Source organism: Ipomoea triloba, chromosome 1 (genome assembly GCF_003576645.1).
Source record: "Ipomoea triloba cultivar NCNSP0323 chromosome 1, ASM357664v1".
NCBI classification, from domain to species: Eukaryota; Viridiplantae; Streptophyta; class Magnoliopsida; order Solanales; family Convolvulaceae; genus Ipomoea; species Ipomoea triloba.
In genome coordinates, this window is record NC_044916.1 from 24,296,642 (window position 1) to 24,314,251 (window position 17,610).

At 35.5% G+C, this 17,610-nt stretch overlaps 1 protein-coding gene across 1 annotated transcript; it reads left to right on the forward strand.

Annotated features, from left to right (window-relative positions):
• LOC116010952 lies at positions 1-7,943 on the forward strand. Its single transcript, XM_031250447.1, has 5 exons — positions 1-162; positions 6,287-6,389; positions 7,074-7,167; positions 7,607-7,746; positions 7,810-7,943. Exons 1-5 carry the CDS (start codon positions 1-3, stop codon positions 7,941-7,943), a joined length of 633 nt encoding a protein of 210 aa, XP_031106307.1.
• The last annotated feature ends 9,667 nt before the right edge of the window (positions 7,944-17,610 follow it).

Below are 17,610 nucleotides of genomic sequence, written 5' to 3' on the forward strand. Positions count from 1 at the left end.
ATGCAACCTACCACAATAGGAGCACATGAGGTAGCTGAAGAGATACAGACTGCTGACGATGATGTTGACCTTACACATGAGGTGAATGAAGAGATACAGACTGACAATGAGGATCTTGACCTTGCTGAAGCTTATGAAGATCTGTACAAGAACTGGTGTAAGGTAAGTAAGCTGAACCTTATGTTAATTAAGAATGTTGAGCCTCTAGCGTTGGAAAATTCAGCCCTAAACACCTCAGTAGAAGAACTTAAGATTGATTTAGATATGAAGGTTTCAAATGAACAATACCTACAAAAGGAATTGGGAAATTTCAAAAAACGTATGAGAATGTTGAACACAGGCACCAATAGTCTAAATGAAATCCTTCAGTCAGGAGTGAGTAACCATAACAAAACAAGTCTAGGATTCACAGGCAGGGAAGAAAATCAGAAAAAATCATGGGTGCTAGAAAAGAGATAAAGGAGATACACTGAAGGCAAAAGGTATGTGAACTATTTTTTTAACAAAACATGTTTTAGGTGTAATATGAAAGGACATGGATGGAAGCATTGTAGACAAAACAAACCACGGCAAGTGTGGCAACCCAAACAAACTTGCTTAACAATAAAATGCTATTTTTTTGGTCTGGTATAAAAAAAAAGTTAAAAATTTAAAAAAATGCTTAACTTAATTTTTGTTTCGCTTTTTTTTTTTCTAATTATTTAACTTTCATCATGTTAGTTTGTTTTGCAAATTCAATTAAACACTTGTTTTAAAAATAAAAAATCAAAAACAAAACAAAAAGAAGAAAAAACCAGACCTTGTACGCTAGATGAAGAGAAATTCATTGACAAGAAAAGATTAAAGGTGTATGAGAAAGAAAGAAGGAGATTTTTTTTTTCATATTTATAGTTTGCTAGTGATGCAGGGTTCTTAGAAGACTGGTAATGAATTTCTTTGAGGAAGAAATTGAGCCAATCAAAGAAGATTATAGACTACTAAGACTCTCAAGCTTCGAGGAGTTGTTAAAGTTATTCCCGATGGACCAAATCCAAACAATCAAACTGCCACTTCCTCAGGTTTTGCACAGTCAGTTGATTCTACAGATTAGTCCATGTTTTATTGAGGGTTAGTTCACTGGTAATATTTAGCTTTCAATAGTAGTGTTGATTTTTGCAAGTAGTTCATCTAGAGCATTTTATTGATAGCTTGTGGATAGTTCACTTGAACTGATTCAAAAAGCTTACTGCTTGTTTCCCACTCAACTTCCTGCTCATCATAATAGCCCTAAGTTCTTGATTTTCTACTCCTGCTACACATATTACACTTGAAGTCTGTATGAATTATATGATTGCTCCATCTTCTCAGACATATATATTAACATTCTTACCAGTGCATACTTTTCTTGATTACCTAGAAGAGGGCTACCCAGTGTCTGCTACGGTTCAAAAGGACCCTAGAATAGCCCGGAGTGGAAGATGTCTAGTGTAAAGCACTCCATTAACATTTCTGACATACTTACCTAGAAGAGGGCTACCTGGTGTCTGTTACGGTTCAAAAGGATCCTAGAACAGCCCGGAGTGAAAACTATCTAGTGAAAAGTGTGCATTAAGCTGGTTACTTGGAAGAGGGCTACCCGGTACTTAATATGGATCCAAAAGGACCTGAGAAGAGTATGGTGTGAAAGCTTTCCAGTGTTGTTATTTATGTGCTTGATCATTATACTTATGGGGCTCTCGTGTTGATATACCTCTCTTATCCTCCCTTTGTGAAATTCTCAACTTTCAGTATCTATCCACGTTTTTTCAATTACATGTTCTTAGTTGAATTTTCTTGCATTATTCAATACATACTGTTGCGGCTATGTTACCTTTGGCTAATGTTTATCAAAAGGGGGAGGCATGCTATGATTAAGGGGGAAAGTGCGTATGAATTAATGGGGGAGAGTGCGTGTGACATTGAGGGGGAGACCTGGTATGAATTGAGGGAGAGAAATGATGTTTGTTTGATCAACATATGCCAATGGGGGAGATTGTTGGTACAATGATTTTATATACTAATGTTAGTTGTCATATGTTAAACAATGAAGGGACGAAATGTGGGTTTATATGTGATGTGATTAAACAAACATGAAGAATGAGAATTATGCATAAATTAAGGAAAGAATGAAATGTGAGCATGAAGAGAAAATGCATGCATACGTGATTGAAATGGCAAAAGAAAAAGCGAAATTGAAATGGCAAATGCAATAGAAATGCATGAGATCATGGCGCAAAATAAGGGAAATGAAAAATGAAATGCATCGTAAATACTTGATCATGGCATCAACATATGTACGTGACATCATGGTTACGTGAATCAAGGAGAAAAGGAAGCATCTCAATACTATAATTAGGCATATTCACAATTAAAAAATCGAAGTTTCAGAGTTTCAATTATATATATATATGTATATGTATGTATGTATGTATGTGTGTGTGTATGTATGTGTGTGTGTACACACACACACACACACACACACACATATATATATAATCAGCTCCAAGTTATATAGTACAAGCTGTGTTAAAATCTAGGTTGGTTACAGTTTGTTTAATTGGTAAAATTAGTTCAAACTGTACGTATAACTTTTTCATAAAATTGTTTTATAAGGTTAATGTTTAAATAGCTGGTAGACCTAGTTTTGTAATTCGTTGAACCTTGTAATTGTAAAACCAGCGGGTTGAGCTTTAGTGAAAAAGTTTTGGGCGTGGCCCTGCAGATTAGGAGGTGTTCTCCAACTGCGTTATCAAATTCAGCTATGTACTTATTTTGACATTTCTTAAATTGCTTTATATTATATTATATATTTGCATTACATAATTTCATTTATCATAACCTTGATTCCACACAGTAGATCAGAGCATATCAGAGTAGTTAGTTGTGATTCTATTAACTGTTCAATTTGTTTTTTATTACTTTTTTATACTTCGAGATAAATGTTTTTCAAGTAGCATTAGATAAAATAAATTTAAAATTTTTTTATAAGAAAGGAACAAAAGCATCTGAATTTTTTTAAAATTTTCCTCAATAATCGAAAAGTTCAGTTGTAAGACAAATTTCAACCATCCTTCTTTCACTTTCTAAATTTTTGTTTTATATTATAATTATAACGCTATATATTAAAAAAGAATATATATATATATATATATATATATATATATATATATATATATATATATATATATATTAAAATAGTAAGAAATTAGATATTAAAACCACTAATAAAAAATAAGAGTTAATTCTAAAAATGGTCCTTTGACTATTGAATTTTACCAATTTTTGTCCTCAACTTTTAATTTGACCAAAGTTAGTCCCTTAACTATTGATTTTGTACCAATTTTGGTCATTCTGTTAAATCTAAGTTAAATAGGTGTTAAAATTGAGGGTAAAAATGTAAAACTAAATATTTGAGCCTTTTTTTTTTTTTGTAAATTCTCTAACTGGATGTGGAGTGTCATTGTACATTTTATTGTTGTATTAGGTTTTTTTTTTTTCTTTGTTTGATATAAAAAATGGTAGAAAATGGCACCGGTATGTTAATTTTTTTAATTTTTTTTTTGCTTTATTCTGTGTCAACTTTTTACTGTTCTAATTTGTCATTTTTCTGGTTGAAAATTTGGTAATCAAAGTGATGGATGAGTTGTAATTTACAGTAACATTGCGAATTATCCTGTACATCAATAATAATTAACAGAATTGAAATATATTGATCAATTAGAATGTTATACTAGGATTTTCAATTATATCATCAATCCCAACCCTTCGTCAATTGAAATATAGCACTGAAATATATTTCGTCAACTGAAATATAGAATGTTAAAAGGCTCAAATATTTAGTTTCACATTTTTACCCTCAATTTTAACACCTATTTAATATATATTTAACAAAAGCACCAAAATTGGTATAAAATCAATAGTTAAGGGACCAACTTTGGTCAAATTAAAATTCAAGAACAAAAATTGGTAAAAATCAATAGTCGAAGGACCATTTCTGGAATTAACTCTAAAAAATAATTAAGAGACTAAAATTATATTTTTTTCATTTTAAATAATCCATCTGTCTCATTTTATCTGTCTTACTTACTATTCATTGGTCAAACCAACTATTTCTTCTTTGGTTATTTTCTTTATTATTTTTACTTATTTTTAAATTTGATTTTTTTGTGTTTAATAGTACTTTTAATGTAGTTTCTAAATATATAAATTTCATATATTAATACTAAATTTAATATTATAAAAAGTTGAATTAAAAATAATTTCAATGAAACCTCGTTAATTGAACCAAACACATAAAATAGGATGGAAGGAATATTTTCAATGCGCGTGGGATTGAAGACGTCAGTTACGTTTCTGTGTATGAATAGTAGGAAGGTTCAGCAGCTAAACAGAAATGGTGAGTTTTATGACCTCAAGTCTTTTTTTTTTTTTTTTTTGCGAAATTATGACCTCAAGTCTCGAGTCCCATTGATCTGTTGAATCATTCCACACCTACAAATTACACATTACTATAAGTACAAAATGGCAGTCTCTCAAAATGGAAGGGTATATCTATCCACAGCTGCAAGAGTAAACCTCCCCCGCAGTCCACTAGTCATTATAAGGTGGACCATGGTTACAAAGCGCTGCCGTTTTGTTAAGTAAAAGATCAGAAACGGTTGTCATAAGTTTTAACGGAACTCCGTAAAGGAAGTTACTGTTCATCTCAAAAGATACTGTCTCACATTTGTTTTTATATTATCAAATGAAATAATAGTTATATCGAAATGAAACTGTAGTTGTGTTGAATTGAAACTGCACTGTATATAAAATTAAACTGAATATCAGTTTCACATATTTGAGTGTATATTGACCAATGAAACTGTAGTTATATCGAAATGATATTGTAGTTGTGTTGTAAGGAACCTGTATTATAAAAAACTGTAAAATGAAAAATGCTTTATTTCTATCATAAATTTTCCCCACTAATGTGGCTTTCATTCATTAATTGTTCATGAACTAGTAAGCATCACTAATTAAAAATAGTATTTAATTACCAATTAGATCTTGCCATATGAACAAACTTTATTCTACATTTTAGATATTGAAGCAATGTATATGCAGGTGCATAAATTCAAAATGTTAATTAGACGACTTGTCTCGTATATATGATTTATAAGTATTGGTGTCGGGTGATACGTCACTCAATTTAACAGCCTAATTTTAATTTACTGCAAAATTAAAGTTAGAGTGTGTTTGATTCATGAGCGTATACACCAGGAATGAGAATCAAAATCATAGTTAGTGTCTAGTTGACAACTTTTTAAAACATAACTATAAGATTTAATTAATTTGATTACATCTTTTAAAAAAAACCGCATTCCCTAATTAAAAACGAGTATCATTCCATCTTATTGGTAATCTGATTTTTAAGTTTAGATTAGTTCTTTTAGAATTTTTTTTGTTCATATTAGTGCTTTGAATGTCATTATCTAAGGATTATTGCCTTAATTTTTTATTTTTATATTTTTTAAAACCTTTATTTTTATTATATGGGCATACATAACCAAACATTAATATTGACAATTATTCTAATTCTACCCTACTATCAAAGATGCAAACTACTTTCACCAAAATTCATTACAGTTACTAAGCATTTGATTCTCATTCCGATTCTGATTTTCTTGTACGAACCAAACACACCCATTAGTTTATGGAGGGAGGGTTCTGACCCAACTTAAATATAATTTCACAATCTCTTTGAGTACAATGTGAGGTTGCATTAAGTAGACGTGATTCAATAGTTGAGTTAAGACAAAAAAAAAAAGTTGGTAAATAATTATAGGTAGCAATTAATTAAGGTGATGGGGAGGAGGCAAAGACCTAGACTATACTAGAGTTGACTTGTGTATTGGATAGAATGAATTTTTTTGGTTAAATTATAATTCGAGACAATTAATTCGAAAGTGACATCCGACATTTCATTCACACATTATGAGTTTAGAATATAATAAATACATTGATTTCTTGCCACTTAATTACAATTCACCAACATAAATAAATCAATTGCGGTGAGACCGGTACTAACATTTTTTTGGATGTGTCTTTTTCTAACTTTTAGTTTTTCACTACCTAGACCCAAAAATTCAATGCATGGGGTTGTTAGGACTCTACAGCCCTTCGTCTAGTGTAATTCTACCTTTGTATATATATTTATATCTTTCTTGTTCCTGACTGTACTTTGATATAATATACAAAAGTTTTGTTCTAATCTGGTATTTGTTGTCAGGTTCTGGTTTCCTCAATAGCGGCCGCCAATAATAGTTCTGCTAGTTTTAAGCGGATTGTTTCTGAAGCTATTTCTGTTTCACCACCGCTCATTACGCCTGACTGTATTCTAATATAATATACAAAAATCCTATTCTCATCGGAGTGAGTTTGATATTATGCTCTCAATCAACTCCACTATATTATGTTGAATAATTCTACACACTCACTATACAATTATTTTGATAGATGTTTAAACTATAAATATAAAAGCAGTCAAAACTAACAACTCTGTCCACATTTTAAAGTCTTCACCAACTGTACATTTGCAACAAGCTAAGTCAATCAAAATGCATAGAAGCGGCGCTAAATCCCAATCAAACTCAACTCACTTTGTTGGTTTTACGGCTGCTAATTAATAACCATCTCGATTGGCAAACACTACCGTAGAACTTAGAGAAAATAGTAAGATGAAAGTACAAGCACAATTAAAGAACAATTATACTTGTATTCAAATCAGACCCCCTAACAATGTGACCCCAAGGGGGTATTTATACAAGAATAATGAGTCTATACAAAGAAATAAGTGAAATTCTTAACAAAAAAAATCAGGAAGGTAATTTGGAGCTGCCTAACTGACATAGAAGTTACCAAATTCTGCATTAGGCAAGATTCCCCAAATTTCGCCCGAGATTCCAAATTCTGCATGGTAACCGCCTTTTAGGACACACTTGATCGGGCGCCGTCTCCCGACTGCCTGCATGAACAGAGCCACACAAGTTGTAAAACTCGGGCTACATATTCATCAGACTGGTCAGTCGACGGGCCCCAGATAGCCCAGTCGGGGTATCCATCATTAGTCCTTCACTCTCTCGAACTCTTGAAAGACAATGACTTGGGAAAGTAATCCTTCAATTGATTTCCTCTAAATGCACTGCTCACGAGCAGGCATGCAGTCAGTCACCTTGTCAATTTTGCAATGTAACTAAACACAGTATTGCTTCTTAGTCGGACCGCAACCCAATAGGCTCGTACATCCCGACCGGCTACGTTTCCCGGACTGGTCTCAATTTTCCCGACTGATTCTGCAACTGTCACCATCAATGCGGCGTAATCATAGCGTCTCCTTGATTCTCGCCATTTACCTTTTCGAGGCGATAATCGTCTTGTTTGTTAGCCATTATGGCTGGCTCCCCGTTCGTCCGATCTGAGACCCGTGTCGCGATCCACTTATCCGACCACCCTTATAACCAAAATTTTGTGTAAATGGTTGTGAAGAAGAAAAATTGGGTTGGGAATTTTGATTACTTGAATTGACTCTTTCTATTGTGGTATGCAATAGAAATTGCTTTGAGGCCTACGAGAATTCAAGAATTTACAAAGATAAGACGAAAGCATTCCATGACAAGATGATTTTGAGAAAGGAATTTTCAATTGGACAAAAAGTCCTACTCTTCCAGTCACGGCTTCGTCTATTCCCAGGTAAGTTACGTTCTCGTTGGGTTGGTCCATTTATTGTTATTAATATTTTTCCTAATGGTGCAGTAGAGGTTCAAAGTTTGCAAACTTTCAAGATATTTAAGGTGAATGACCATATGCTTAAACCTTACCATGAAGGATTTCGGGTTGAAAACATTGCAGAAGTACTTCTTGAAGATCCAGTTTATTATTTTGAATAATAGGAGCAACTGAAAGGGGAGTTCCTTCTTAATCTTTGTATTATATTTAATAATCATTTTGTGTGCACTTTTACTCAAAATTGGGGACAATGTTTTTTTTTTTTTATGAGGTTTATTCCTCACCCTGTGACCCTAGCCGGCAAAGGATCACAGGGGGTAAACCAGCCTAGGTTACCCATAGCTGACCGGCTCAAACCCAGGGGTTTGAGGTTCGAACCTACGACCTCTCAGTTGTAGGTGGATCTCTCTTACCACCTGGGCTGGGGTCACCCCCAAATTGGGGACAATGTTGATAATAAGTGTGGGGGAGTGAATTTAGTTTTATTATATTATTTGTTTGTTTTTGTTTATGTCAAAATTTTCAAAAATATTCTACTACTATTTTATGCAAAATAAGTATTATTTTGACAAAAAAATATTATATTTTCCTTTCCTGAAATTCATAACATGATTGAATAAATAGTTTGGCAAGTTGTGATTAGTTAGTTAGCATTTCTTGTTTGATATGTAGTGGTTAGATTAATGATGCGGAACATGATTTGAGAAAACAACAGTACAATGGTCACATGCAGGAAGTCTAAGAGACATGGAGTTTTGGTGGCTACTTTTATTGGAAATTTGGATTAGTTTTAAATGCTATTTATATTTCCAATTATCATTGTGTTCATTTTATAGTTTCCATGCATGCTTTTAAATTTTGCAACTCTTCAGCTTTTCTAGTTGCCTATTTAAACAGACTTTGTATTCTGGAACTTTAGTTTTGAATATAATTTTGAAAGCGTTTGAGTTAATTTGGTTATTGGAGAGTTTTCTCTTTGTCACGTGTTGGCATCGTTTCCCTTGTCCTACATCAGTTGGTATTCAGAGCCAAGTTCCTAGGCGACAACCGAGATAGCGGCATAGCCCTCTCCACTTGTCACGACCCAATATGGTGCAAGGCAGTATCAACAACAAGGGTAACAACCCATTCAACGGCGGTGACCATGGAGTGGATGCCCTTTGGGCAGATTTTCTAAGGCAAGAAGAAAAGGTAAATCGTGAGCTACTCGATATACGTAATCTTCTTGTTGATATTAGTCTTCGTATAAATGGTAATGGAGTTTGTCAAGCTACCAACCATGAACGAGACCCACTTGTAAATCATGCAAACCAAGTTCCTCTTCGACAATGTCGGCAGACAGAACCATCACTTCAAAATAATAATAGTGATGATTCTGAGAATGAAACTCAACATCAAAAATTTCCCATGCAAAGCCAGTACCATCCAAAGCATGATCTACCAACCTTTAATGGATATTTAGATTTGGAGGCCTTCTTGGATTGGTGTTCAGAAGTTGATAACTACCTTGGCATGTTTGAAGTTCTTGAAAATAAGCAAGCAAAATTTATTGCAAGTATGCTGCGTGGAAGAGCTCTGGCATGGTGGAAGACTATTCAGACCAATAGAACAAGACAAGGTAAATGCTCAGTGAAAACATGGAGGAAAATGAGAAAACTTCTGATGGAACAGTTTTTACCTTGGGATTACCAGATACATTTCTTTCAAAAATATCATAATGTTAGTAGATATGCAGAGGACATGTTAGGGATGAGATCGTGTGAAATTCCAGCATGCTACAATCAACTTCAAGAAACTCCCAAGCAACAGATTGTCATCAAAGTTCAAGAACAACTAATAACATCAGTAGCTCCATTGTGGACACAAGGTAAAGCTTTTAATATGAACTTTCAAGTTGAAAATCTATTGACTGAAGCTACTCCAAATAAACACTCCCTCCTTCCTACAAAAACACTTGTTGAGATTAAAAGCCAACCTGAGTATGGAGTCAAGGCTACTCACTTTCATAAATCTCAACATCAACCACTCACACAAGAGGCAAGGACTAAGAAGTGTTTGAAGAGAAAGGAACCTGACTACTATTCGGATGAAGGTTGGGTTCGAAGGTTTATTAATCCTGGAGATGAAAATATCAAAGAGGGAGAAAATGATTGTGAAGACATTGTGAGATATGCAGGTCCGGTTGTGTACCCAAACCCATTCATGCCTGCAAATGAATTTTACTGGCTACTGGGAGTGGATTCTAGAGATTTGAATGGTGAAGCTATTAGCATACACTAGGCGGTTAGAAGAAGGGTAGTGTGGTAACTTCAAGTATCCAGTTTGTTGTAACAACCTTTACCGCCATGCAAACCATATATAAGCTTGTATCTCCCTTCTGTTAATGAGTATCTTCTTTCTTCTTCTTCAATGAGCAACTGAACTCAACTTCTCTCCCCTAAACACTCTCTGCTTCCAATCTCGTCATGGTATCAGAGCGGAGACAATACACATATGCTGCGGCTGTTTCTGGCACTGGAGAGTCCAACCAGAGATCGCCATCCACACCGGTCATCCGATCTCCTGCTCGCACACCCGTTCCGCAAAGAAACCATGCTCCGCAGAGGAACATCGATTCAAAAGAGGGCGAGAATCCTCTACATCTAGGCAACAACGATCACTCAAATGCAGTTCTAGTGACTCCTTTGCTTGCCGGCAGCGATAACTACGGCACGTGGAGTATTTCGATGCGCGTCGCACTTGAGGTGAAAAACAAGTGGGGAATAGTCGACGGAAGCATCATTGCACCGGAGGAAATACACCGACAATATCCGGCATGGAGGAGGTGCAACTTAATGGTCTGTTCTTGGCTATGCAGATCTGTGCATCCGTCGATCGCTCAAACTGTCATGTACATGCAGAACGCTACTGAAGTCTGGAACGACTTGAAGGAACGTTTCTCTCAGCGTGATCCTCATCGGATCTCAATTCTGAAAAGTCAGATATATGATCTTAAGCAAGGTAACCTTTCCGTCAATGATTACTACACTAAATGTCGTGGTCTTTGGGAACAGATGAATGAATTAAGGCCATTGCCAATGTGTAAATGTAATCCAAAATGCTCGTGCGGTCTGATTAAGGAAATAAGGAGCGAACGAGAAACGGATCATATTATCCGATTTCTCCAAAGCTTGAGCGATGAATATAATTCGCTCCGATCAAATATACTGGTTCTCGATCCCCTTCCTGATATACACAGGGTGTATGTTATGGCTGAAAAGTTTGAGAGGCAACTGCATATCACAAATCCGAGTAGCCTGGAAATTGCTCATGCTAATGCAACTCAAACTAATAAAACTCTCACTGATGAGGATATTGTAGCTGCTGCGGTTAATTACTTTAACAATCGGAGGAACACAAACAATGTTGGGAACAAAATTGCTAAATGTACCTTTTGCGGTATGAATGGTCACACAGTGGAGAAGTGCTACAAGAAGCACGGCTATCCACCTGGATGGGTGCAAGGTTTCAAATCCAGAGGAAAACAGCCTGCTATCACAGCCCCTGCAAGCAACTCTGACAGCTTCTCTCATGATCAAATTCAGAAGTTCATGTCCCTCTTACAAACACAGTTTGGACAGAAACAGACATCCACTACAGCAGCAGTTTCCCTCATGCCTACCTTCAACGAAGAGAGCTCTCAAAGTGAAGGCAAGTACTCTTCTCACACTCATATTAATGCTTTAACCTTAGAACCTTCTGCTTGGATTCTAGACTCAGGGGCTACTGATCATATAGCTTTCTCTTTGGAATTGTTTGATGATTATCATGAGATAAAGGGGGCTGTTGTCAATCTGCCAGATGGGAAACATACTGAAGTAAGGCATGTGGGAAATATAAGACTCAATGAAGAACTATGGCTGAAAAATGTTCTACATATCCCAACCTTTCAATTTAATATTGTTTCTGTTACAAAACTGCTTCAAGATTCACATTATAATCTGGTTTTCAATTCTGATTAGTGTATGCTCCGGGGGAAAAATGGGAAGATGACTGGTTTGGCTAAACAACAGAGAGGTCTGTATGTGCTGCATGATCCACCAGGAGGTTATAACAAATCTTGCAATCATTTTGCTATGCAATGTAGTATTGAAACTTGGCATCAACGATTGGGACACTTCCCTATAAATAAGATGCAACGTTTACATAATTTCCCTGATTTCTCTGTGAATAATAATAAGACATTAGCTTGTGATGTTTGCCATTTTGCCAAACACAAGAGGTCTCCCTTTGGTTTGAGCAGTACAGTGTCTGAAAAATGTTTTGAGCTTTTGCACATGGATATTTGGGGACCTTTCATGATCAAATCGTTAGGAGGGGAACGATATTTTCTTACTATTGTCGATGATTACTCAAGGTATACATGGCTTCACTTAATGAAAAAGAAATCTGACACCCAACAGTTGATTAATAATTTTCATAAGTTTGCCTGCACTCAATTTGCTGCGACAGTGAAGGTGATATGAAGTGATAATGGAGGGGAGTTTAATATGCCTAATTTTTTCAATGAAAATGGCATTATACATCAACGATCTTGTGTTCATACACCCCAGCAGAATGCAGTGGTGGAACGCAAACACCAACACTTATTAAATGTAGCTAGAGCTCTTCGCTTTCAGGCCAAACTTCCATTAGAGTTTTGGGGTCAGTGCGTTTTACACGCAGCTTTCCTCATCAACCGACTTCCATCTCCGGTCATTGAGTGGCAAAGCCCATATCAACGATTACATGGGGTTGATCCGGATTTGAGCAATCTAAGAGTCTTCAGTTGCCTGTGCTTTGCTTCGACTCTACCACATTCAAGACACAAAATGGCTGCACGAAGCAGAAAAGGTATCTTTCTTGGAATACCTGCACATACAAAAGGTTATTTGATTTATGATATTCATGATAAGTCTGTTTTCATATCATGGGATGTAACGTTCTATGAGAAGCAATTCTTGTTTGACAAAGTTGAGCAGTCATGTGATGAGATACAGATACCTGAGCAGATACCTGAGCCATGCTTACCTGCCATACCTATATCACACTGTGAGGAACTTCAATTTCACAGCAGTGATCAGACAGATAATTCCACAGTACCACCAACTCCCTTAGAAACACCAGAAGCTGATTTTTCTGGGAATGATGGCCAGCAGATTAGTAATGTTCCTTTGATAGTGGAACCGGCACATGATGAAACAAGTAACACGAATGCAGATAGTGTGAATGACGGTGAACAATCGCCCCCTCAGGCTCCTCCCCGGAGATCAAACAGACAGCGAAAACTGCCAAACAAGCTGACTGATTACTATTGTGATGCTGTGGTTCAGAACAGAACATCCCCTCATGCCATCTCAAAAGTGATTTCTTACAACTGTCTCACTCCAGCACACAAGTTATTTGCCATGGCAGTTACTACCATTCATGACCCACGGACCTACAATCAAGCTATCAAACATGATTGTTGGAAAGAAGCGATGCAAGTAGAAATCAAAGCTCTTCAAGAAAATAACACCTGGGAACTAACCGAGCTTCCTCCCGGAAAGGCACCTATAGGTTGCAAGTGGGTATACAAAACCAAGCTTAAAGCAGATGGTACCGTTGAACGATGCAAGGCAAGACTTGTGGCTAAGGGTTTTACACAACAATTGGGTGTGGACTATCTTGAGACGTTTTCACCAGTGGCCAGGATAACAACAATTCGGACATTTCTAAGTGTGGCTGCTTCTAAGGCTTGGCATATTCATCAGATGGACGTCAATAACGCTTTTCTACACGGTGATTTAAATGAAGAAGTGTACATGGCCCTCCCACCGGGATTCCAGAGTGACAAACCGAACCAAGTCTGTCGATTACTAAGATCCTTATATGGCCTCAAGCAGGCGAGCCGACAGTGGAACGCGAAATTGAATGCAGCCTTACTTCGCATTGGTTTTGTGCAGTCCAAATCTGATCCATCATTGTTCACCAGAGGGACTAATGCTCAGTTCATTGCCTTATTAGTATACGTTGATGACATTATAGTGGCCAGTGCACAGTTGGATTTGATTCATGAACTCAAACAGTTTATGGATGATACTTTTAAGATCAAAGATCTTGGCAACTTGAGCTATTTCTTAGGGATTGAAGCTCATCGATCAGCAGAAGGGTTAAACATTTGTCAGCGCAAGTATGCCTTGGAAATTCTAAGCGAAACCGGATTTCTCGAATGCAAGCCTGCTCATACGCCCATGGCGCAAGGACTGAAGTTGGCTCATGGTGATGGTACACCGGTCGATGATCCTAGCAGTTACAGACGATTGGTGGGCAGACTATTATACCTCACCGCCACACGACTGGATATCGCCTATGCGGTTCAACAACTAAGCCAGTTTGTTGATGCCCCTACGAACACTCATTTGTCAGCAGCTCATCGGGTTTTGAGATACATTAAAGCTTCACCAGGACAAGGCCTATTTTATCCGAGTAATACAGAACTACACCTCCAAATGTTCTCCGATTCAGACTGGGCCTCGTGTTCTGAGACCCGAAAGTCCATCACAGGCTACTGTGCTTTCTTAGGCTCTGCTTTGATCTCTTGGCGATCCAAAAAGCAAGCTACAGTCTCACGGTCGTTGTCCGAGGCAGAGTATCATGCCTTGGCCTCTGCTGCATGCGAAGTCCAATGGCTCACCTATCTCCTCCATGATTTACAGATCAAACCAGCCAAGCCAGCAACCATATTTTGTGACAATAAATCGGCGGTTGCCATAGCTGAAAATCACGTCTTTCACGAGCGCACAAAGCATATCGAAATCGACTGCCATATTGTCCGTGAAAAATTAGCTCAAGGGTTGATCAAGCTTCTCTCAGTTTCTTCTGCAAACCAAGTGGCTAATGGCTTTACAAAATCCCTTCCTACCCCGATGTTCCAACACTTCAAGTCTAAGTTGGGCACGCAAGATTTGCATGCGCTAGCTTACGGGGGGTATTAGCATACACTAGGCGGTTAGAAGAAGGGTAGTGTGGTAACTTCAAGTATCCAGTTTGTTATAACAACCTTTACCGCCATGCAAACCATATATAAGCTTGTATCTCCCTTCTGTAAATGAGTATCTTCTTTCTTCTTCTTCAATGAGCAACTGAACTCAACTTCTCTCCCCTAAACACTCTCTGCTTCCAATCTCGTCAGAAGCATTTGTAGAAAATGTTATTATACAAGGGGAAACCAAAGCCAAGGTAAAATCTGCCAACTCTAAACATAAGGCTCGGACCTATCATTGCAAAGAAGAGTTTACAATTAACGGGGAGGCTATGATTATTTTTAAAAAGGAACATGTGCCTGCAAAAATATCTCACAGATTGAGTCCTAAGAGATATGGGTATTTTAAGGTTCGAAAAAAAAAAGGAGAATTGAAGGCACTCATCATGACTTTATATTACTCCGATGAAGTAACATTGTATTTGACGACTCGGGACGAGTCTTTCGCAACCAAGGGAGAATGATGCGGAACATGATTTGAGAAAACAACAGTACAATGGTCACATGCAGGAAGTCTAAGAGACATGGAGTTTTGGTGGCTACTTTTATTGGAAATTTGGATTAGTTTTAAATGCTATTTATATTTCCAATTATCATTGTGTTCATTTTATAGTTTCCATGCATGCTTTTAAATTTTGCAACTCTTCAGCTTTTCTAGTTACCTATTTAAACAGACTTTGTATTCTGGAACTTTAGTTTTGAATATAATTTTGAAAGTGTTTGAGTTAATTTGGTTATTGGAGAGTTTTCTCTTTGTCACGTGTTGGCATCGTTTCCCTCGGTATCTCCTACTATTTTGCAAAAAATCCCACCACGCTTCCGCTGCGAGATTTGAGCCATTAACTGATACTTCGGTCTTACATGCATTACTTACTGCTTGCATCTTATCATATCGACCAAACCATATCATTTTACGAAATCAAAACAAACATGCGAAGTTAATCTAAGGGTGTGTTTGGTTGGTGGGTTTAGGCATAAGGTATGGGTATCAAAGTGATTGTTAGTGTTTGGTTGATAGGGTTTGAGAATGTTATTATGGGTTTGGAATACTCCATTAATGAGAAAACTCATACCCTTATTAAATAAGGGTTTCATTTCCCTTCCTCCTTTCTTCTCCAACTATTAATAATCATTTTCATTCCACCCAACTATCAAACATGCTAAATACTTTCACCAAAACCCATTACCCTTACCAAGTATTTGATACCCATTCCGATTCCGATTCTCATGTGTGAACCAAACACACCCTAAAAGAAATCAAGTCTTTATTCTGTTGTGCAAATCAACTCTGACCAAATCCTTACTCATATCCCTTGTGGAAGAGTATTGATTATTTGTGAAGAATTTTTCAAAATGCTTGTGAGTCTATTCACCTCCCACTCTAGACTCGTGCCCCTATTCTTTCGTGATCAACACATCATATAAAGTGCCTTGTAAGTTGTACCATTGCATTTGTTAATCATCATAATTATGATCGTCCACTTGGTTAGTTGTTGCTAGCATATATAGTTTTCTCATTAAAATGTATTCATTATATATATATATATATATATATATATATATATATATATATATATATTCATAAGTTGCTATTTTGCAAAATTTTCATCGAATATATATATTAGAAATGCTAATGATTTGTTACAAGGTAAGTTTTCCTAGAATATATAATTTATTCAAAATTTAGTTAGTTTATTAGTGTGTCTTGGGTAAAACTTTGGAAGGGTTGTTAGTATGTACAGTAAATGTAGGAAGCTGATGACCTTTTTACTAACAGAAAACTATTTTCTGTTTTCTGTTTTCTAATTTTCCAATTTGCATTCTCTGTTTTCCATTTTTTGTTTTTTGTTTAGAAAATTTGTTTACTGACACTTATTTTTTCAAATTTATTTTTTTAGATTAACGTTATAAAATTAACAATAAGTTTACTTTCGAGTGATTTTTAAACCTTATATTTAAAATATTTTAAAATATATTTGGTTTAAATAGAATAAATATATTTTTTACTTTTAAGTCCAATATATGTAAAAATTTTACATTTGATATCCGAACCAAATTTATATATGTATATAACATAAATAAAAATATATTTGAACCAATAACTTATTAAGTTCACATAAAATTTAGTTTAGATAATATTAATATTTTTTGAGCTAATATTTACTAATATTTAAAATATGTCTGGATATATTCATTTGAATGACATGTATATAATATATAATTTTTATTTTGAATTCTAATATAGTAATATATGTGAAATATCGATATCCGATATCTGGACCAAACTTGTATCCAATATAACATAATTAAAAATATCCAAATCAATAATCAATTGAGTTCAATCCAAATATAAAATGTGGTATAGATTTCAATTTTTAATTTTGATAATGTGAATGATGTATAATTTTAAGCATAATCAAATAAGTTATGTTTAAATAAGTAATGCAAGTAGAAAATATAGAAGATGATGATAAGTAAAAGAAGATGATAATAAATGTAATCATAATAATGAATAAATATGTAAGTAGATATTGGTGAGAATGTGGTTATAGCTTAGTGACATATAATCTAATAGACAATAGTTGTTCTGTTTTCCATTTACAAAACAGTTTTTTATAGTGTTTCAGTTTTCTAGAAAATTGGAAATTGTTTTCTGTTTTGAAAATGAAAAACTGTGCTAATAAACATGTTTTCTGTTTTCTGATTTTTCAGTTTTTCAAATTTCCAGAAAACTAGAAAAAATTTCCAGTTAATAAACGGACCCTTAAATTTCACATTTGATAAAT